This window comes from Oculina patagonica, chromosome 2 (genome assembly GCF_052425735.1).
Source record: "Oculina patagonica isolate OP01 chromosome 2, crgOcupat, whole genome shotgun sequence".
Taxonomy (NCBI): Eukaryota; Metazoa; Cnidaria; class Anthozoa; order Scleractinia; family Oculinidae; genus Oculina; species Oculina patagonica.
In genome coordinates, this window is record NC_135759.1 from 31,761,214 (window position 1) to 31,783,111 (window position 21,898).

At 36.8% G+C, this 21,898-nt stretch overlaps 2 protein-coding genes, 10 non-coding genes and 1 pseudogene across 13 annotated transcripts in view; 7 read left to right on the top strand and 6 right to left on the bottom strand.

Annotated features, from left to right (window-relative positions):
- The window catches only part of LOC144644156 (uncharacterized), a 49,743-nt gene that overhangs the window by 19,645 nt on the left and 8,200 nt on the right, over positions 1-21,898 (bottom strand). The window lies entirely within an intron of this gene.
- On the bottom strand, positions 1,303-1,374 carry Trnag-ucc (transfer RNA glycine (anticodon UCC)). Its single transcript has one exon. It is a non-coding gene; the product is annotated as a tRNA-Gly (tRNA).
- On the top strand, positions 2,338-2,409 carry Trnaq-cug (transfer RNA glutamine (anticodon CUG)). The gene has a single exon. It is a non-coding gene; the product is annotated as a tRNA-Gln (tRNA).
- On the top strand, positions 3,981-4,052 carry Trnag-ucc (transfer RNA glycine (anticodon UCC)). The gene has a single exon. It is a non-coding gene; the product is annotated as a tRNA-Gly (tRNA).
- On the top strand, positions 4,477-4,548 carry Trnag-ucc (transfer RNA glycine (anticodon UCC)). The gene has a single exon. It is a non-coding gene; the product is annotated as a tRNA-Gly (tRNA).
- Positions 5,423-5,494, bottom strand: Trnaq-cug (transfer RNA glutamine (anticodon CUG)). Its single transcript has one exon. It is a non-coding gene; the product is annotated as a tRNA-Gln (tRNA).
- Positions 6,050-6,121, bottom strand: Trnaq-cug (transfer RNA glutamine (anticodon CUG)). Its single transcript has one exon. It is a non-coding gene; the product is annotated as a tRNA-Gln (tRNA).
- Trnag-ucc (transfer RNA glycine (anticodon UCC)) lies at positions 6,979-7,050 on the top strand. Its single transcript has one exon. It is a non-coding gene; the product is annotated as a tRNA-Gly (tRNA).
- On the top strand, positions 7,926-7,997 carry Trnag-ucc (transfer RNA glycine (anticodon UCC)). The gene has a single exon. It is a non-coding gene; the product is annotated as a tRNA-Gly (tRNA).
- Positions 9,138-9,209, bottom strand: Trnaq-cug (transfer RNA glutamine (anticodon CUG)). The gene has a single exon. It is a non-coding gene; the product is annotated as a tRNA-Gln (tRNA).
- On the top strand, positions 9,904-9,975 carry Trnaq-uug (transfer RNA glutamine (anticodon UUG)). The gene has a single exon. It is a non-coding gene; the product is annotated as a tRNA-Gln (tRNA).
- Positions 13,093-17,822, bottom strand: LOC144644140 (sphingomyelin synthase-related protein 1-like). The gene is made up of 3 exons (XM_078503560.1): positions 17,044-17,822; positions 15,449-15,599; positions 13,093-15,123 (listed from the first exon to the last, which is right to left on the bottom strand). Exons 1-3 carry the CDS (start codon positions 17,788-17,790, stop codon positions 14,771-14,773), a joined length of 1,251 nt encoding a protein of 416 aa, XP_078359686.1. The 5' UTR covers positions 17,791-17,822; the 3' UTR covers positions 13,093-14,770.
- LOC144638548 (hsp90 co-chaperone Cdc37 pseudogene) lies at positions 17,901-21,404 on the top strand (annotated as a pseudogene). The gene is made up of 3 exons (XR_013567965.1): positions 17,901-18,026; positions 19,310-19,443; positions 21,161-21,404. The product of XR_013567965.1 is annotated as a hsp90 co-chaperone Cdc37 pseudogene (transcript).

A 21,898-nucleotide genomic window follows, 5' to 3' on the forward strand; every position in this document is an offset into this window, starting at 1 on the left:
TCTGCGTTTTCTTCCTGGATAAAGGAGAGACACAAAAACGCCATTTTACTGAAAAGAAGAAAATACATCACTGAGGTGTTCACCTTGAATTACCGTAATGATTCGATTTAGCGCCCAGGGCGCTTATTTACCTTTGGCACCTTAAGGGAGGGCGCTTATTCGAGACAGGGCGCTTATTCGGGACAGGGGGCTTATTTAATTTTTTGTGAAACAACCAAATGTTCAAAACAAAACTTTTATATATTTTAAAATAACTAGCAATAACATAAACTTTAACAGTAACAAATTGGTAAAAAAAAAATTCAGTTACTTTTACAAGAATTGTTCATTTTAGCAGTAAATATAATATACATGTACGGTACGGTGAATGTTCACGAGTTTATCTTTTCGACGTCGACGACTTCAGTAGGGCCACAATAGGAGCGCTTTTAAGAATAGGGGCGCGTATAAGAATGGGGGCGCTTATTGGAATAGGGGCGCTTATTAACAAAAACATATTCGAAGGGGGGCACTTATTCGGAAGGGGACGCTTATTGGAAGGAGGGCGCTTAATCGAATCATTACGGTAGATGGCCTTTTTGTTTCACTGATAGTGATTCTACGGAATCACGGTCTGCTTTTCAAAAACACCCGGAATCAATGCAAACAGACCTTTTTCATCCTATTAAATTTGTTATTCTTTTGTGAACATGCAAATCGACCTTCAAGCCTCACTGCTGGTTCAAAATCTTTATGTTCTTTGCACAATCTTTATGTTCTATCTTATCTATTTCATAGATAAGATAAGATAAGATAGAATAAGATGAGATGAGATGAGATGAGATGAGATAAGATAAGGAACGGACCATTATTTTCTTGGAGGGGGGGGGGGGATGAAAAATGTTCCTCTGCAAACTTTTTTTTTTAGTTTATGCACCTCTGCAAACATTTTTTTCGAAATTCTTACTATTTTTTGTTATACATATCGTGTTTGCAAACAACAGTGGAACCCCGATATAACGATCTTCGATATAACGATATTCCCGATATAACGATAAATATGTTATGTCCCGGCAATAGTAAAATGTATGGGACGGAACCCCGATATAACGATTCCTCGATATAACGATATAATTTTACTGCCCCCTTGGCATATCGTTATATCGGGGTTCCACTGAATTTATTTTGTCTTTCCAGGCCCTGCAAAACAATTTTTTTCAATATTTTTCATTCCCCCCCCCCCCCCTCCAAAAAATAATGGTCCGTCCCTAAGAAATATATTACAAAAAGTACCTAGACGAAATAAAAAAAATACCAAATCTATGCGTCGGCCGGGAATCGAACCCGGGTCAACTGATTGGAAGGCAGCTATGCTCACCACTATACCACCGACGCCACGTGACTGAGAGTGGAATATTGTCTCGTTTAGACACGTCATGTAATGATGAAAGTTACGAAACAACAATAAATATAGGAAGTATTCAAAACAAACACAAAGGACGATCGATCGATTGATTGATTGATTGGTTAGTTGGTTGGTTGGTTGGTTGGTTGGCTGGTTGATTGATTGATTGATTGATTGATTGATTGATTGATTGATTGATTGATCGATCGATCGATCGATTGATTGATTGATTGATTGATTGATTGATACAAAACCTCTTTACATGAGATCCGTATTGGAACAGAAGTAAATACTGTTTCACTAAAAATATGTACCAGTAATCAGATCTAGTCAACAGTTTGCTTGCCTACTGATCAGTTTTCCTAGCTTTAGCTTTATATACGGTCAGTTTGGTAAAGTATTCCACAGCATTCCTCCTCTATATAAGAAAGACCTTTTATAAAAAAAAATAAAAAATAAATAAATAACGTGCTATATTTAGAGCGGAAGCCACATCGGCCTCAGCCGGTTTTAATGCGGTTACCGTATCCAGGTCGAATTGGAATTTGGGAATGTTGTTTTTTCAGGAGGGAGGAAAACCGGAGAACATTCTTTTCTTTTCTATTTGTCCCAATATGCTTGAGAATAATTTTAAAACTGCATTTATTAAGAAAGAAAAATACCCTGTTTTATCACGAGGTCCCACCGAGATTTGAACTCGGATCGCTGGATTCAAAGTCTAGACTGCTAACCATTACACCATGGGACCCGATCTTATTTAACATTGATAGATTTGTCAACTCAACACACTAAAATTTAAATTAATCTTTATTCTTTTATCTAAATTAAATCATAGCACAACTCAATAGTGTAACCTGTTGTCTTTACCAATAACTTAATGAATTGTTTAAAACAGGTTAAAACAGTTGACTGTACATTTGTGTTTTAAAACTTGTCCGGTTCAGAGCGTCACCGGTCCCATGGTGTAATGGTTAGCACTCTGGACTCTGAATCCAGCGATCCGAGTTCAAATCTCGGTGGGACCTTGGAGGTTTTTTTTTCTACTTTCACCGAGCCCTTCTTTTTTCAAAGGAGCAACAGCTCATCTTCACTTCCCCTTCCTCCGCGCGTCCATTTGGAACGTTAACACCCCTAGAATCGCTACTGTATATAATAGGTCATTCGGTCAGTAATAAAACTAATTTTTAAATTATTAGCCGACCCTATCCTACCCTTTCTTAATGCCTTTTTCAAAAGATAAAATCAATATTCGTAGTACCAGGTAACAAACAATGAAACGAAAGTTGAAATAAAGAGACTAGAAGTTTCGAAAACTTTTCATTTGGGAACGCCTTTCAACAAGCTGCTGGTATGTTTTTTCTTTCTGATTTAGTCTGTTAAGGACTAAAGTAACAATAATAAGCAATAATTGGATGAGGCTAAGTATGATATGAAGAATTATGCAATATTCTTCATATCATACGAAAGCCGAATTCAATAACTGTTTTATTATTCATTCAAAATATTTCCAAGAGCTCTAAAAACGCAAAACGAATTAAAATGGATACCCTCCGAGATCTGCATAATTCTTCATATCATACGAAAGCCGAATTTAACAATTGTTTTATTATTCATTCAAAAGATTTCCAAGAGCTCTAAAAACGCAAAATGAATTAAAATGGCTACTTACTATGGCGTAGAATTTTCGCTAACAGTGGCCAATTCCTCCGGTGTCACAGTTTTTTTTATGTTTCTCTCCTGAAGATAAGCTTTAAAAACTTCCCTTCGAAGCTTTTTTGATGTTTTTGCCATCTTTATCATCTAATATTTTGGCCATTTTTTCGTCGCAATGTTGGAATTTAGCGACCATTTTCGCTTTCGGCTGAGCTCTGTACAAAGCCGTTGTTGCGTGACGTCAATCGTCCAATAATTTTTCTATTATTGGACGATTGACGTCAATCGTCCAATAATTATTATGTCATTCGTTCAATAATAGAAGCGTCTTCCGAATTTGGTCGGTGCTAGCCGGTTAGTTGGAATACTTAGTACTTAGCCTCATCCAATAATTTCTTATTAGCAAAGTAGACTAGCCTTCAACTGAGAGATGGAGGCAAAATTATAGAGGGGTTCTTGTGAGATCGCCTATTTTTGCGGGATCGGGGATCAAAATTACCATCGCTTTTGGGATCAGGGATCAAAATAATTATATTCCGTATTTCTTAGCTTAATCTTGTAAGGGTTGTTCTCAAGGTACATTTCGATTCACCGCACTGAATCATACATTAATAGGCTTATTGAGTGCCTTTGACGCCTTGAGGGAGGTTATGCCCAGTTTAATTGTTTTCGTATTTGTGCTGAACGAACATCATAATTTTGGAAGGTTATTATGCGTGCAGCACGATTTTGCAATTTCTGGAGTTAAGTAGCAAGTTCCTGATCTATATTGTCCCAAACCAAAGTCAAACACAGGCTAGATAAGGGATTTGTATATTGTGTTTAGAACAGACAGACAGACAGACAGACAACATAGACAGACAGACAACATAGACAGTCAGAACCAATAAAAACTATAAATGAAATTTATTTTACATTAATACATTCGTTTTCTCCATCCAACGCGTCGGTGGTATAGTGGTGAGCATAGCTGCCTTCCAAGCAGTTGACCCGGGTTCGATTCCCGGCCGACGCATTTTTTAAAAAAATAAGAAAGCCAAAAAAACTTCTCCAGGTCAGTGGAAAATAACCACAAAAAATAGAACTGAAAGAAGTTTGGTACGTAAGAATTTTTATTGTTTTGTAATGCAGCTTGCCGCATTGTTGTTGTTGTTTCTTTTGCTGGTAATCACGTTACAATTCGATTCATATCCGTTTAAACCTAAGGGCGACTGAATCTTATATAAGTACAAGCTAAGCTAGAAAGTACTTTTCAGCCTTATCAGGATAAGCCGTCATTTTCACAAATCAAATTCATTTTATGTAAAAAGCAAAGAATCACATGAGAAGAAAAAGTCTGCGATAATGGCCACTTTTCTTCATTTTTGAAGAAAAGTTATTCACTAGAAAACAAAGTGAGACAGTTAAGTTAGTTACCTACCTCTACACATAACAACACGGCGTCGGTGGTATAGTGGTGAGCATAGCTGCCTTCCAAGCAGTTGACCCGGGTTCGATTTCCGGCCAACGCATTTTTGTTTCTTTTCTTTCTTTAAGTTTTGTCACGTACAAGCCGTCGTGAAGATTTTAGGCTGTTTGCAATGTTGATATCTTCACTGTACTGCCACAGTCGTATTCAGCATCAGTCTAAATATAAATATAAATAGCCAATGATGCCCTACACGGATAATAATAATAATAATAATAATATTTAATATTTATATTGCGTATTTTCTATAAAATAATCAAATGCACATTACAAACATTACAATAGATACAAAAATAAGAACCTATTTACAATCTTTAGAAAATTAAAAACGAAACCTACACTATTTACAATTAGCTATAAGAAATAGCTTATTCTTATGTACCGGATGTTTTAGTCTTTGCTCGATGGCCTGGATAGGGTCGGCTATTAGTTTAAAAATTGAATGGCCCTGCATGATTTTTACTGACCGAATGACAGTTACAAAAAGTGGCAATTCTTGGGGTGATCCAAATGGGCGCGAGGAGGAAGGGGATAAAGAAGGGCTCGGTGTGAAGTTGAAACATTTTCGGGTTTTTAGACCCTAAGGCCGAAACCGAGATATACCTCCCTGTAACCATTCCTGTTCACTAAAGGGCGAAGGACGACATATTATTAATTTCTCATTATTTATACTGAATTGAGCAACTCACATAATTTTTTTGAGATCTGTTGCATCTAGCTTAATCGTGGGAATTTCATATGGCTTTGACAAAAGAAATGGCAATGAAATTTACATCTCGATATTACCCTGATCATTCACATGGATTTAGTGTCGAAAGTGTTATCAATGTTTTCTTTTCATTCGAAGCAGAAGTAAACGTTTTGTTTCTTTTAAGAAACAAACAAACATAAACAACATAAAAGAAACCTATCCCACGAGGTCCCACCGAGATTTGAACTCGGATCGCTGGATTCAGAGTCCAGAGTGCTAACCATTACACCATGGGACCGTACTCGTGGAAGATACGGAATGTTTCATGCTAACCCATGAAAAGCATTATCTTTGAACATCTAAAGGAAGATATAACCTTAATTTGCGGATAGAAATTAAGTGACGGCTTACCGAGTTTTAGAGGACACGCGGAAACGACTTGAAAAGTTAAGCCTTATTTTTTCAAATTCCAATCCATTTCCATCCGAGCCATTCGCAGCCAAAGACGCTTGTTAAAAGTTTCAGTGCTCTAAGAATGGGCCATTATTTTTAGGTTTCCTACGACAAAATATAAACTTTGGCTGTTCTGTAAATCAAAAATCTGGTAAAATCCGTGGCAAAACCCCTTATCTCGACTTGTTTCTAAATGAAAGAGTTGGTAACTATGTGGAACTTTAGACTATCTCGCAAAGCACAAATTTGTATAAAATTTAGAAAACTCCACTGTAAGTTCTTTTAAAAGTAAAAGTGTAAATCATTTTCGTTTTGTATTCGTACCGAGTAAAACCAAGTGGATAAATATAGCAATTTTTTCCTTTAAAATATTTTTAACTGAAAAAAAAATCATCCTCCAAGGTCCCACCGAGATTTGAACTCGGCTCGCTGGATTCAGAGTCCAGAGTGCTAACCATTACACCATGGGACCGGTGGCATTGAAGGAAGATTGGACAAGTTTAAAAACACACATGTACACTCAACTGTTATAACCTTCGAACAATTCGTTAAGTTATTGTTTCATATAACAAGTTACATGTTATCATCCATTGAAACTGAAAAACTGATGTAGCCCCAGCATTGATATTTCTTTATTTTTCTTATCCATCACAAAAATCTGACTTATTTCCCAACTAAACAATTCAATTCAATTCCAAGACTGATCAAACCAAATTTCTCCTCATAATATCAATACTTTCATATGTTACAGGAAAAATATACTGCAACTGTAGTTCAGGGAAAAGATTGGCTCAGTCAGACTACGTCTTCGTGGATCAGATGTCTTCCATATTTTTCATCTTACTCAGCCGTTGCCTCTAGTCAACTACCAAACTTACATCAAAAACTGACGATTAGTGATGCTCGCATTGCGTCCATATACTGCGTTGTGATTGGCCAAAAGAAACATTCTTTAGAAATTCTCTAGGTACATTTCGATTCACTTAATCATACATTAAAAGGCTTAAATGCCTTTGACGCCTTATGACAAGCTCTTCCCAGTTTAATTGTTTTCGTATTTGTGCTGAAAGAACATCATAACCTTTGTAAAGTTATTATGCATGCAGCACGATTTTGCAATTTCTGGAGTTTATTAGCAAGTCCCTGATCAATATTGTCCCAAACAACATTACAGAAGTCAAACTCAGGCTGGATAGGGGATTTGTAAATTACGTTTAGAACAGACAGTCAGACAGACAGACAGACAGACAGACAGACAGACAGGCAGGCAGAACTTATTTAAGCTTTAAATTAAATTTCTTTTACAAAACAATCATACCATCACCCAAAGCATCGGTGGTATAGTGGTGAGCATAGCTGCCTTCCAAGCAGTTGACCCGGGTTCGATTCCCGGCCGACGCATTTTTTTTCGCTTCTCGCCTCGCCCCGCCTCCTCCCCCCGCGCGTAATTTTTTCGCTTCAAGCTTGACGGACTTTTCGAAAAAAAAAATTCGCTTGAAGTTCGACGGACTCTGCGAAAAAATAGGGACTGCTCGTAGTCTAAAAACAACTCGTCTCCAAGTCGTAGAAAATAACCCCTAAAAATAGAACTGAAAAAGGTGTGGTACGTTAGAATGTTTTATTGTTTTGGAATGCAGTTTGCCGCATTGTTTTTTGCCGTTAATCATGTTTCGATTTCCTATCCTTTCTTACTCGTTTCACATCAGTTTTAACCTATGGGCGACTGATCTTCATATAACTACAAGCTAGAAAGTACTTTTCAACTTTATCAGAAAATTCGTTATCGTTTACAAATCAAACTCATTTTGAAAATAATGTGTTGAAAATTTACAACACACTTGATGATTTCGACATTGCTGATCCTAGCCGAGTATGCAGGACGCGTGCCACATATCAACCTAGTAAATGGCCCAGCTCACAACGAGTCTCTCGTAGCTCAGTTGGTTAGAGCGCCCAACCGGTATCTCGGAGGCCATGGGTTCGATTCCCGTCTGGGACTCAGAATTTTTCTTTGTCCCATGCTCGTGTCATTGTTGAAAAAATTCATTTTTATTATTTATCACCGAGCTTAAAATTTACCATCTTTATTATTTACAAACTCATTTTATGTGAAAAGAAAACAATCAGAGGAAAAAGTCTGCCAAAATGGCCACTTTGAACTTTCTTTTTACAAATTACAAATATTTTTTGAATATAAAAAAGAAAAAAAGGTCATTCATTGATAAACAAAGTGAGCCAATTTAAGTTATTCACTTACCTCTACGCTTTTCATCAAAGCGTCGGTGGTATAGTGGTGAGCATAGCTGCCTTCCAAGCAGTTGACCCGGGTTCGATTCCCGGCCGACGCATTCATTTTGTTTCTTGTCTGTCTACGGGTTTTGTCACATACAGCCGCCGTGAGAGTTTTGGGCTGTTTGCAATGTTGATGTCTTCATTGTCCTGCCACACTCGCATTCAGCTTCAGTCTAAATATAAATATAAATAGCCAGTAATGCCCTACACGGATGTTTTAGTCTTTATTGATAGCCTGGATAGGGTCGACTCTGAGTTTAAAAATTAAATGACCGTGATTTTAACAGAAGAAGGGCTCAGTGTGAAGTTGAAACATTACTTCCCTGTAACCATTCCTGTTCAATAGCGGGTTTTTTTCTCCTTGAACATCCGAGAAACGTGGAAATGCTCACAGCGAATTCTATTAGTGCAAGATCGATAGAAAGTCGCCTCAAAAGTTCAAAGATGCTCTGAACTCTATCTAAATCTACAGACGTTTGCCTGTGCTTTCACCTATAGTGTTGGGCCTGTTGTTATTCACACTGGACTGGACATAATTTCTTTTGGAGCTGTCGCATCTAATTCAATTTGAAATAATTGTGGGAATTTCATATGGCTTTGACAAAAGAAATTACTATTAATTTTTTTAAAAGTAACACCTAGATATTAACCCTGATCATTCACTTGGATTTAGCAAAATAATAAACGGATCGCTGGATTTAAAGTCCAGAGTGCTAACCATTACACCATGGGGCCGTTCTCGTGGAAGATATGGAATGTTTCATGCTAACCCATGAAAAGCATTATCTTTGAACATCTAAAGGAAAAGATAACCTCAATTTGCGGATAGAAATTAAGCTACGGCTTTAATTACCGAGTTTTAGAGGACACGCGGAAACGACTTGAAAAGTTAAGCCTTAATTTTTCAAATTGTAATCCATTTCTATCCGAGCTGGTAAAATCCGCGACAAAGCCCCTTTAAGAAGGTTTTTTCTACAAGATTCTTATCTCGATTTGTTTCTAAATAAAAGAGCTAGTTGGTTACTATGTGAGTTCAAAGACTATCTCGCAAAACGCAAATTTGTATTAATTTAGAAAACTCCACTGAAAGTCCTACTAAAAATCAAAGTTTAAATAATTTTCGTTTTGTATCCGTGTCGAGTAAAACCGAGTGGATAAATATAACGATTTCTTTCTTTAACCAAAAAAATCCTCCAAGGTCCCACCGAGATTTGAACTCGGATCGCTGGATTCAGAGTCCAGAGTGCTAACCATTACACCATGGGACCGGTCACGTTTTGAGTCGGAGAAATTTGAAAACACACATGTACATTCCACTCTTTTAACCTTCAAACAATTCATTAAGTTATTTGTTTCTTATAACAAGTTACATGTTATCTTCCAATGAAAATAAAAAACTGATTAAACGCTATTTTTTTTTTTTTCTTAGCCAACACAAAAAACTATATATCACTTATCCCAACTAAACAGTTTTTATTAACCCTTTCAATTCCAAGAATGACCAACATTAGTTTTCTCCTAACAATATTAATGCTTTGGTTACAGGACAATTGTACTGCAACTGTAGTTCAGGGGAAGATTAGCTTAGTCAGACTACGTCTTCTTGGGTCAGATGCCTTCTTTATTCTTGAGATCTTACTCGGCCAAACCGCCCATACTGCGCTGTGATTGGCCAAAAGCAACATTCTTTTGGAGTTCGCGAAAACTATAGAAATAGCCATTAAAAACGTGTTTCGAGTTCAGAGTAAAATTTGAACTGACGCTTAACTTTCGCTCAACTTAAACTATCTTTTAAAGCTATTCCGAGATCGGAATGTTTGTTATCGATCACTGCAGTGGCTGGACAGAATGCTTTAAAACCAGAACGAACGTGATCCAGTTTTCTTCAAGCACTGCACAAAAGAATTGCAAAGCTAAATTGTGAGACTCTTGATGAAAAATCTATTTCTCTTATATTAACAGGGTCCCATGGTGTAATGGTTAGCACTCTGGACTTTGAATCCAGTGATCCGAGTTCAAATCTCGGTGGGACCTCGTGAAAAAACACTGGTTTTTTTTAGAAATGTAGTAGTTTCAATTTTAAAGACGGATATTGGCACAAATAGAAAAGAAGAGAATGAGTGTACATGAAGTCAAACATTGACTACATTCACTATTTTTTGACTTCTCACCTTTACTGTTCGCCAGAAATCTAGGTATAGTTTAGACAATTTGCTTGCTAGAAAAAATAAAAATAAAAGACATACTCCTCATGGTTGCACAGTGTCATTCACTGCTCTGATTGTAATGACGTTTGAACCGAGCGACGTTCCGCCGGAGGGTTGTGAGAGGTTCCACAGCATGAAAATATAACTTTACTCTGGTGTAAAGCTTAAGTAAAGCTGGTGTAAATTTGGTGTAAATCAGCTCTACACTACCTTTAAATTTTTAAAGCTGATTTTTAAGCCAGCTTCACACTCATGTTAAAAGATAGTCCAGTCCCTGAACTCTTTCTTCCGCGCGCCTTTTATAGGGGCTGAACCCAGGCGCGCGAAGAGAGAGTCCAGGATAACTTGCATGCGCATGCGCCAGTTTTTCCCCCAAAATTGGGGGAAAAACCATATTTGGCAGCCCTTTTGAAAACGCGCGCGCACAGATGACGAGTTCAACTACGCGACCGTGTACTAAAGCAGGATCACTGTAATAACTTTAAAAAGCCTAGTTTTGCAGTCAGTGTCTGCTAAAAGCTAACGGCCAAAACAAAAATCGCTATTCGTCAACTATTCCTAGTATTTTGTAGCTGTTTATTGAATTGGTTTTGGATGCAATTGAGCACAGTTTTTTTGTTGCATTTATTCGCGCGCTCGGTCGCGTAGTTGAATTCGTCATTTGAGCGAGCCAGTTTTAACCTAGCGCGCGTCCCAAGCAATAGACGCCACACTCCTCGCTTCTGATTGGTTCGTTCTGAGCATGCGCATGCAAGTTATCCTGGACTCTCTCTTCGCGCGCCTGGGTTCAACCCCTATAAAGGGCGCGTGAAAGAGAGAGTTTAGGGACTGGACTAGTTAAAAGATTGCTAGAGTCTAAAATTGTTAGCCAACTTTAAGTAAGCGAACTTTTGAGTAGGCTTAAACTGTTCCTTAAATGCCAACTCGGGGAGTTAACGACCTTAAGAACATTTAATTGATACTCTAAAGTTGGATAACCAACTTAAGGGAGATTTAAGCCACCTTTAATTTTTATAAATTCTCCATTTTCATGCTATGTTCGAGAGCGATGTCGAAGAGAAAATATCATAATTATTTGGCCATGCACATGGATACTCCATGTGGCGGTGAGCATAGCTGCCTTCCAAGCAGTTGACCCGGGTTCGATTCCCGGCCGACGCAAACGTTTTTTCCTTTTTTGCACTTTATTTTGAAGTACGTGTCCCTCAGCTTATCCCTTTGTGAGATAACAACCACTTTGCATGTCTTTCTTGATGAGTTACATCCACAAGGCAGTAATTTTACTAATTATTTTGAAGACACTATAATAATTATATTACTACTTGTATACACTTTTTATTTCTTCTTTTAGTCTAAATTGTGACAAATCTCATGGCGTAATGATCAGCAATCTGGATTTTGAATCCAGTGATTCGAGTTCAAATCTCGGTGGGACCTATAAGAGTTTTCTTCTTCTCCTTTTCTTTAGTTTTTGTTTTACGGCGTATAAAACGGGGTATAAAGTGGAAACAGATTCCAAAACGCATTTGAGGAAGACGGTAACTCATTTTTTTTTTTTCAGTACTGCGTCGCAAACGCTGACATCAGAACATTTTGACCCTTGTGTCTAGTAACATTTCTTTTCTTTTTAAGATTTGACACTGGCCTGGGAACTAAAATTTTCATGTGCCCTCGTACGGATGGGCGTGGTCAAGTGTAAACAGTAAACTTTTGAACAGTGAAGTCTGATTTTGCAGTCAAGCAGTGACGCGCGAAGCTTTCTAAAAACCATAGCCTGCGTGGCCGGCGTTCAAAGGGGAAGGAGAACTTTCTCCTTCCCCTTTGAACGCCGGCCACGCAGGCTATAAAAACCACGGCGGAGTTGCAGATACCCCGCATTTTATTTGCTTCTTATTCAATAACAATAGTGCCTCGCTGTTTTCAGGGTTGTAATTTGCGAGGTCCTCTGCAATTGCTTCAGGATCACTTTTAAATCAATACTAACAACTTGGGAATGCTTCTCTTTGTCTTCGGGCAGCATTTCAACGCAAAGGAATCAAATTAAACTTGCCGTAAAAAAGGTAACCCATAACCCAGATGTGAAATAATCACTTTATTTTATTTAATTCGCCCCTCTCTTCATAATACAATATCGACTGACTTTCTCAAAATATATTAATACATATTTTAAATAATCACTAACTTTATTCAATTAAGCCCTTTTCATAATACAATAGCGACTGATCTTTTCAAAATATATTAATACAATCTTAAATACTATAATTCTTTTCATAAAACTTGGATTTTCAATAATTAATGGTGTAACCTCTACACCTTATGCATTCTATTGCTACAAAAATAGCAAGATGAGTTTCAGTTACAAAGAAAATCGCTCCACAAGCACTGCAATGATAAAAAAAAATCCATAACCTTTTACTCTGTGCCAAAGGCTTTTCCTGATACTTTATAATTCTGGTCAAAATCTTGTTAACCAGCCCTCGGCAGAGCTGCCAACAAAGCGCTTAAGAATAACCTCTGGCACTAGGATGTGTTATTGCAATTAGCCATGTTCAAAACGAGCAGGGGACTGGGTACGAATATTCAATATCGATTGGATTGAAAAACTGGGCCTGTCATCTGAAAGAGCATCCAAAAATTAGTAACTCAACCAAATTTGAGAGTTATTGGTTTAAACGCAAAGGCATGGAACTCTTTTAAAAATCGTTAAAATAAGAGAGCTTAGTATGACTGGATGGACAGCTGTCCATCTAATCCATACTAAGCTCTCTTATTTTAGCAATTTCTAAAAGTAAACCATACCTATGCGTTTAAACCAATAACTCTCAAATTTGGTTGAGTTACTAATTTTTGGATGCTCTTTCAGATGACAGGCCCAGTTTTTCAATCCAATCGATATTGAATATTCGTACCCAGTCCCCCACTCGTTTCGAACATGGCTAATTCTTAAATAATGGGTCACACTTACGTCTTGTGAGTTTATTTACCACTTCCTTCACTGTGGATATAATAATACCCCAATATATTATTTTTTTCAATAAAATATAACTGCAATAATATCATAGGTGACAAATTACTCCTTAATTTTGGCGCAAATTTTTAACGTTACTTTATAATTTCACATGTGAAATTATAAAATTGCCATGGCAACGTAGTTAGTGGCAAGATGGCGACCGTAATAAAAGATGTTTTAAAGCTTAAACTTTGTACATTTTCGCTTAAATTTCATCAAAGCCAGCTAGCCTTGGCCATGTAATAAAACTTTTGATGATATTTTATATTTCAAAACGTCAAAACGACTTCTAGACTTAAGCCAATATACATAAATGGCATCGAGCGGATTTTTGAGCGTTTTACACTGGCGCCGTTTTCAGTTGATTCAAGACTACGGTCATAATGTGAGAAATAATTGATAGTTGATTCATCTTTGAAACTTTTGGTCAAGAGCAAAAAGGAATTTCTAAAGGGTTTTCTTCAAAGACTAAAAAACCTCGCAAACTTGAACAAAATGTATGCTTTCAACTTTTCAAAGCTCGGAGTTTGCAGAGTTTGCAATGCAATATACCAGTCAAAAACCGACGATTGCAAGTGTAATTTGTCACCTATGATATTAAAATGTAATCAAATGGTATACTCGTGAAATTAGGAAATAATTTCACTTGCATTTTGTCAAAATGCTAATAATTTCCCTCGCCTAAAGGCTCGGGAAATTATAAGCGTTTTGACAAAACGCGCGTGAAATTATTTCCTAATTTCACTCGTCACCATTTGATTACCAATACTAATAAAAATCTGCGATCAAAATCAAAGCAACTTTTAGAAACCGTATAAAAACTAACCACTTTACTGCATGTTTAGTTAACTACTGTTTTCAGAAAATAAAGATAAGAAAAAATTATTTTTTTGTATGTTGTGGTCTGATCACACATGCAAATAATAGTTTGAAAGGGAACTTTCAACAACATTTTCAACAATGGAAGGGCATCTCCAAGTCTTGGATTCATGCAGACCACAGCATATTTTTTCGCTGTCAAAAATTACTTTTCTTTTATGCATGCAAAACGAAAGGGATTTGCACTTGTTTAATTCTGAAGTACTACACTGAAAGTGTTTATGCTACATGCATTTTAAGGCCAGTTTTCACTGGACACAAGCACAAGCATATAAGTGCATAACACACTCATTCTTCTATACTCACTTGTTATAAGCATAAGCACAAGAAAAACAAACAATTTTGTTTTCTTGCATTTTTGCATATGCTTATTCCTAGTGAGGTAATGACACTGACAGCATTAATGTTTGTGCTTTTCATGTGCTTTCTGTATGCTTGGTTTTACGTCCAATAAAAACCAGTCTTAATGGTCTTAACGCTCCATTCGAATGAGACTTATTAAACTAATTGTTTAGCCAAAAGCATTCAATAGTTTAAAATAATAAATGATTACATTTAAGTGTCCGATTGCCTCTGTAGTTCAAAAGATGAATAACTTTGTTCAATTGATAGATCAGCCCCAATCTGAAAAATTTTGAGGAAAAATGTCTCCATTATTGATCACATATTTGATTTAGAAAATATGGATGTTAATTTGAGGATCTGTAGTAAACAGGTTTCTTAGTCAATTAAGTTATTCTTTCTTTGAACAATGAGGCTCTGAAGGATTTAATTGAGACTTAGACTTCTGACATAAAAAGCTTGGCCATTTAAGAGGCCATTCATACTCATTCGGCACCTTGCCAGGAACGTTTTCTTCAAAAAACCAGAACAATGGAAACCACACCCTTGTTCTTTTGCTGTCAATCCGCTTCAGTGCTCGAGTATTAGCTAGAGTGTGGTAATAGAGGAACAGACGAGAGGAAATGTAGAAAGCAATTACCACATCAATGGAATAGTGTTCATGTGCAGCCAAAATAAAGAAGATTCCAAACATGTTCAGGACCCAGCAGCAAGTGTGCAGGTAGTACATAGAGGAAGGTGTGTCTGGAAGAAAAAAAAAAGGAATTTGTAGCTTCAAATGTATTTGTTTACACACAAGTTAACTTCACCACTTGACCTCCAGAACAAATACCTCCCTTAGGTAAATATAGACTGCTAGTGATGTAGACTGTCATTATATTAAATACAAAATAATGACTATTCCAAAGAACATCTTGCAAACTTAAAATATGAAAATGCGCAAAAAGAACAGACAAACAAAATGTGAAGTAATATTTTGGTTCTTATTACAATATTAGTACTACAATTAAAGGATGAAACAGCAAAGCATTTGTTCATTTGTGGTTGCAGATAAGAAAAGTATACTTACATTCAGTAACAAAGAAATTTAACAGAGTAATTGAGACTGTATGGCCACTGAACATGTAGTCACCACAGGTCCGCACACCATTCACTGACAGGCCACATCCAAACAAGATCTCAAATGCTCTCTTTATCTTTGCCCATGTGTCACCATACAACTGGAGAAGAGAAACAACAGCTTACTTATTATTCTACATTTTCCATGTTACCTAAAATACAATACACAGTCTCCTACAATTATTGGAATGACAACTGTGCAAGTAACTCCAAGGCCTGCATTAGAGCATACCAACACTACATTGGCAGATTTAGACCTTGAACTAAGGGGAGGGCCTTTTTTTGCGTGTGCACCCCCAAAATGTTTAGTTAGTGCAGTCATTAAAAAAATGTCTTTTACCAAAATAAGGAGGGGATCAGGGCCCTGGTCTCGAGCCCCTCCCCTAGATCCACCACTGCACTGTCTATTATTACCCAAATCTTTTTTTTGTATAAAAATTTGACAAAAATAAAAGAAACCCCCATTACTTTAAAACTTAAAACATAGTAAATGTCTATAACAATCCTAGAGGTTGGAGAAGCCTTGCAGCACTTTTGTACTGGCACTTCTCAAACTCATTAATAATTGATCAAGTTAAAACAAAGAAAATTATAACCGTGACGGTGGTTTGGAAACCCGATCTTAATGAGCATAGATTTTTACGATTTTATTTCTCTGTTTACTTCGTAGTTTTTGTTTCGATTGAGAAGATTTATCAAACACTCGAGACAGTGTTTCATCGGCTATCCAAACACCTCGAATTTCGTCAAAAATACTCCGCTGCGCGTTGTATTTTCAACTCTCTTCTCGGTGTTTGGATATCCCGATGAAACACTGCCTCTTGTGTTTGATATATTACTTCATCTGTAGCATAACTCCCTGTACTACGACAGAGCAGCTTCAAACAATAGCCTTCAAATTGAGGAAACTTTCTTTATAGTCATCAAAAATAATAATTAAATTTGAAGACCTGTTCTTTGACAGACAATCCATTTCATAAAAACATATTTTATCACACCACTTTAAAGCTGCTAAACCAAATTTTTACATTTACATGCAAAATGCACTTTGTGGCGACATGATGGCAAAATTAATAAAATATTAAGTTGAAACATCTTCAACTAAAAATATTCAAATGCTAAATGTGTTATTAATGATTAATGTGTAACAAAAACACAATACCGCCACAATTTTATAAGCAAACGATGTATAATTAAACGCAGTAGCGTAGCAGCTCTCGTTAGCTTGTAATTCTACTAGTCCTCTAGAGTAGCAGTTGCTATTGCTTTGGGGGCAAGGGGCATTGTTCCTGTTGGTTATTAAGGGTAGCAAGCCATTCGTGTGAGACCTTACGAAAGCTGCTACCCGAACATAAATTATGCCTTTAACAAACAGTAGCACTTCATGTAGACTTGCTCTCGGTCCAACAGCGTACTATCAAGAAAATAAATAACCTTACTTACTTCATTAAGTATTTTTGAAAAACGTTTTTTTTTATGAACTGAACATGGGTCATTAGAATTAAGTTAGTTTAAAGCAGAAATCTTTTGTGTCAGTGTTCTTACCTTTCCCGAACACTCCAAATGAATTCCAGGAACACTTAGTGAAGTGACGAACATTGTAACACAGCGAAGAAGAAACACTGTACCACACAACGCCGCCATTCTCCGCATAACAATGACTCTGTGCTTGTGGAAGAACAAGACGGTCGATAAAACGACACTAAGAATGAGCGCTGTGACCTCGCACATTTTAAAAGCCCATGGGATAAGAGGCACATTGTCCAGGACTATGTCGGGCAGAGGAGGATATTTCTTCATATCTGGAACACGATCGTGAACGAAAACCATGACAAATGAAGTGATAAAAAATACTGAAAACGCGTACACTAAGCTGATCAAAGTTCTCCCTGTTTCAGAAATGTTCGAAAAAGGATGAATGTAATCGGTTCTTTCGTCATCAGAATCGAGATCTTCGCCGGAACTAGCCACAAATCTTGCCAAGCCATCAACCTGATCAATCTCACTGCGTTTTACGTATCCGTTTGAGCCACTGGACAATGCTAAGGAATTTGACCGGTTGTGTCTTTGCTGAAGAGTACCAATCGCGAGCCATAAGCGCTTTATATCTCCCAGAATGTTCAACTCTAGAGGAGGATTTCTCAAGTCATCTTCGTTAAGAACGAGAAGAACTTTCCCGTCTATCTTATGTTCATCACTGAACAAATCCACATACTCGTCAAAACCGTTTCCTTTGAGCCACAAGCCTACATCTTTACACGTCCACCGGTGAACGTCTTTTCCCTGCCCCATATTTTGTTTTTTTGTCAGTTTTTTTGTGCGGTCTGTCACGACACGATCATGTGTTCTTTACTAGCTTAGCAGCCACGCTTAGAAAAAAGACTTGGCACCAGCCTCTTTCGGTGCCCGTCGTCATTTTGAAGAAGGTTCGCCATATTTTGGAAAGACTGTGGTCTTTTCTTTCTTGTCAAGTTCTCCATATCGATTCAAAAAATATGGTGGATTACAGTAAATGGGACCATATTGAAGTAAGTATTTTTGTCATCCATGCTCTGTGAATACTTTTGCTATCAATTGACCTGTTTTTGTTGTTGTGACCCGTAAACAATTTCAGCTGATTTCAATTTTAGTCGATTCATAAATAGCTATAGGAACAAGTGGTATAAGGAACTTATATATAAATATTTCTCCATGAGCTTAAGCTTATATAAACTTCTTCAGAAAGTAATTTCCTCCGGCCGTACCATCAGAGCACCCTCTTTGTTTTATGATAACAAAATATCTCATTAGTGCTTTCTTATAAGCTTCCCAAGAGTGGTCTACTTAATAATACTTGAACTTTGAAAGGAACATTAAGCTTAATTGTTATAATGCATTGACTCCCGCCAAATCCTCAGAACTGACATTTTTTTAATATAACCAATAATTTATACAGGAATTTCCTGGCAGTTCAGCAGAGCTAAATTAAATCAAAAATTAAAAAATCAATGGTGCCTAAAGAAATTAATATCAAAAATGTATAGCAATCAACAAATAAGAACTGATATTTTAGACTGAAATGTTTAGCCATGCATCAGGTTAAAATATTTTAGACTGTACATCTGCAGTGGATGATCCATAAGGAGATCTTTAGGAAAATATAGAGGATAATACATGGTTGCATGGAGATTTGACATTTATTAGTTCGAGTGTTCAAATTGATAGCTCACGAGTGAGATATCGGTTTTGAACACAAGAAGGAAAATTTCATATATCCAGGCAATCATGTTTTATTCTGTATAAGCCTACTAATTTTGATGTTTTTGACGATTATCCGAAGATTTCCACCCATTTTCCAAAGATTTCCGAATATTTTCAAAATGTTGTCCAAAGGTCGTACGAATGATTCTGAACATTTCCGAACTTTTCTGAAGACTTCCAAGGATTTTGGAAGATTGCTGAGGAAGATCCGAATAAACTTCGATCCGATAAACTTTTGCTCATTGAGCATTGAAATGTGGCAAACTGAGCTGATTGGTCAAAACTGATATCACACATGTATAGATACCATTTTTATCGATTTGCTACCACTTGCTATACCACTGCAGTTTATATAATAATTATATTGTACTAAAATCATCAGTAGACCATATTTTGATTTTTTAATATCATTTTGAATTTGTGAGTTGTGATTTAATCAGTAACATCAAATTGGATTGTGCATCATCATTTGTTCAAATTCAATGCTCAGGTTACCAGCACTTGCCAGAATGTAAAGAAACTGCCTTGAAATTTTATTTGAAGTCTTAAAATGATATAATTTCTTTTTTAGATCAGTGATGATGAGGATGACACCCACCCTAATATTGACACACCTAGCCTTTTTAGATGGCGACACCAGGCAAGGGTGGAGAGAATGGATGAATCGAAGAAAGAAAGAGAAGCGCTTGATGCAAAACTTGCAGAGTAAGTTCTTAACACTATTAATAGTAGAGTTTTTCAGAGACATTCAACGCTGACATTGGAATGGAACATGTTTTACAAGCAAAGTTTGCTGCAGTGGGGCTCTTTAATGGAATAATCTACCCCAAGAAGTTAGTAGTGTCGACTCCAATGGGCAATTTAAAAGTAAATTACATTAAATATCTTAGCATTGGATTCCCACACAGCAAGATGTAAAATAGAACCCTGAGTATTTTTCTCTTTTTTTAGCTCATACTGATAACTTTTGTTATGTTTACTCTAAATAAAGATTATTATTATGCACGTCTAAATGACTAATGATTCATTTTTAAAAATACCTGGTTTTGACCATCTGTTCTTCAGTTTTGCTTCCTAGTGTTGAATTTGTTTTCTTTAGTTTTAAACCATTATAAAATAGATACCGGTATGTAGGGTCCATTGACTTTTAATACCTTATTGTTACTTATTTTCGCAGGAAAATGGAACGGGAATATTTCGCGGGACTTAAATTTCGCGATCTGGCCAAAAAAATATGTTTAACCCCTTGCCTACCAAGGACGTATATATACGTCCTCTCTGTTGTCTCGCAACGACCGAGGACGTATATATACGTCCTCAACCAAAGGACATCACTGAAAGCCTGGTTGTTTGCGATGCCTTGAAGAAATCATCCCCAGTTGTTGAGAAAGGTCTGGCACTACTTTCGAAATACCGCTGACCCAATAAAGTTGCTTTTTGCTCGAACAATTTACAAAATGGCTGCATGTGTGCGTGCAGGCAGAATCAACACAGATGAAGCTATTGCTGAAATTTTTGCCGATCGCGACTCTGATGTAAGCGATTTAAGTCACAGCGAACTTAAGCTATGTGATTCTGAAGAGTCTGAACAAAAAGAAGATGAAGGTGGCGAAAAAGAAGCCTCGATCGATCGAAGAAATTGAACCTCCAAATGCACATGGTCAAGGAGTTCGACTGGGAGCTGTACGAGTCATCAGTACAATAAGAGAATGCGGAAAAGAGAGAGGAATTCATTTTAAATGCTTAATCTAGTTGTACTTTAATATTTTATCTGAAAAGATGCCATTGCTTAGCCAAATTTAGAATCTCATTAAAAATTCAATATGGCCGCCGGTTGCTTAGTGTGTCTGGCTCTGGTAGGCAAGGGGTTAAAGGAACGTGATTTCGCGAAAATTGTCAAAATACTGGTCTGCATTAACAAACAGTAAGTCTCAAATTTGGCACAACTGATTTGAATTTTCCAAAGCAATAGTTTCCAATGTCACTGAACAAAAACATATCTAAACGAAACCGGCTTAAAACAGTTTGACATGTTCCTTTGTAACAAAAGTAAAGCTAGTTTAAAGATAATTATGTTGTAAACTGACGGCAATGTTGATAAATCATAACGAATTATATTGAATGGTATTTAAATTTGCGTTGTGATTTTTCGCGAGAACCTTTTTTTGCGGATCTTTAACTTCGCGATTTTTGAAAATCGCGAAAATCGCGAAAATTAAGTCCCGCGAAAATAAGTAACAATAAGATACTTAAAGTTTACCAGTTCAGTTTGTATCCATTCTATTGAATTCTAACCATTTTTTGTGAAAGATTATTGATCAACACCATTAAAATTGTTTTTGATATCCAGGAAGTATAAATGTGATGTGCTCAATAGAAGAAAAAGGAAGTTATTATTAAATAATTTTCCTTTTCTTACTAGAAATAAAAGAAAGCTTGAGCAAGCAAGAAAAAAACTAAAGGATACTGAAATAGCAAAGGACAAAGCAAAAGAAGAGAAATTAAAGCAAGATTTGCAGGAATTAGAGAAAAAGGTTAGCATCATCTTGCAACTCCTGATTAATGATATGTTTTCTCATGAGCTATCACTTCTCTTCTCTTGTCCAATACTTTGTCGACATTTGTTGTTAAGGGTTCCCTGGCACAAGAGTTTGTTTAATTCTTGATATTGAAATGATCTAAATTATAAAGACTTGTAAGTGTCTAGGACTAAACCCTTGGGGATGAATAGAGCTGACAAGTGCAGGCCAGACTTAACCAAGTTTGAATTGGTGGTCTTATTGGTCTTGGCTGGTCAAACCTTGCCATGCCACTTCTCTGCCATGCAGGGTCCATCTAGTCTGAACTGTATTGTGTAGTTCCATAAAATATCCATACCTCCCCCACGGAAGGGATTTTTTAAAGGAACCCCCAACCCATCTGAAAATTCCAGTTAAATTTCATACATTTCTTTAAAATTTTTTGGTCTTTGAGACCCCCACCCCAGGAAATTTCCAATCCCTTCTGTGGGGGGAGTATGGCCATTTCTGGAAGTACACATTGGCTTAAAATGGCATTTTTGCATGGGATTCCAGGGCCAGTCCTGGGTAATGTGTAGTTCCAAAAATTATCCATACCTCCCCCATGAAAGGGATTTGTCCAAAGACCTCCCCACTCCTCT

Coding starts and splice junctions, on each gene's coding strand:
- LOC144644140 (XM_078503560.1), bottom strand. CDS start 17,790: ATGGGGCAGGGAAAAGACGTTCACCGGTGGACGTGTAAAGATGTAGGC. Junction 15,600..17,043: donor ATTTGGAGTGTTCGGGAAAG/GTAAGAACACTG, acceptor TCTCTTCTCCAG/TTGTATGGTGACACATGGGC. Junction 15,124..15,448: donor AAATTTCTTTGTTACTGAAT/GTAAGTATACTT, acceptor TTTTTCTTCCAG/ACACACCTTCCTCTATGTAC.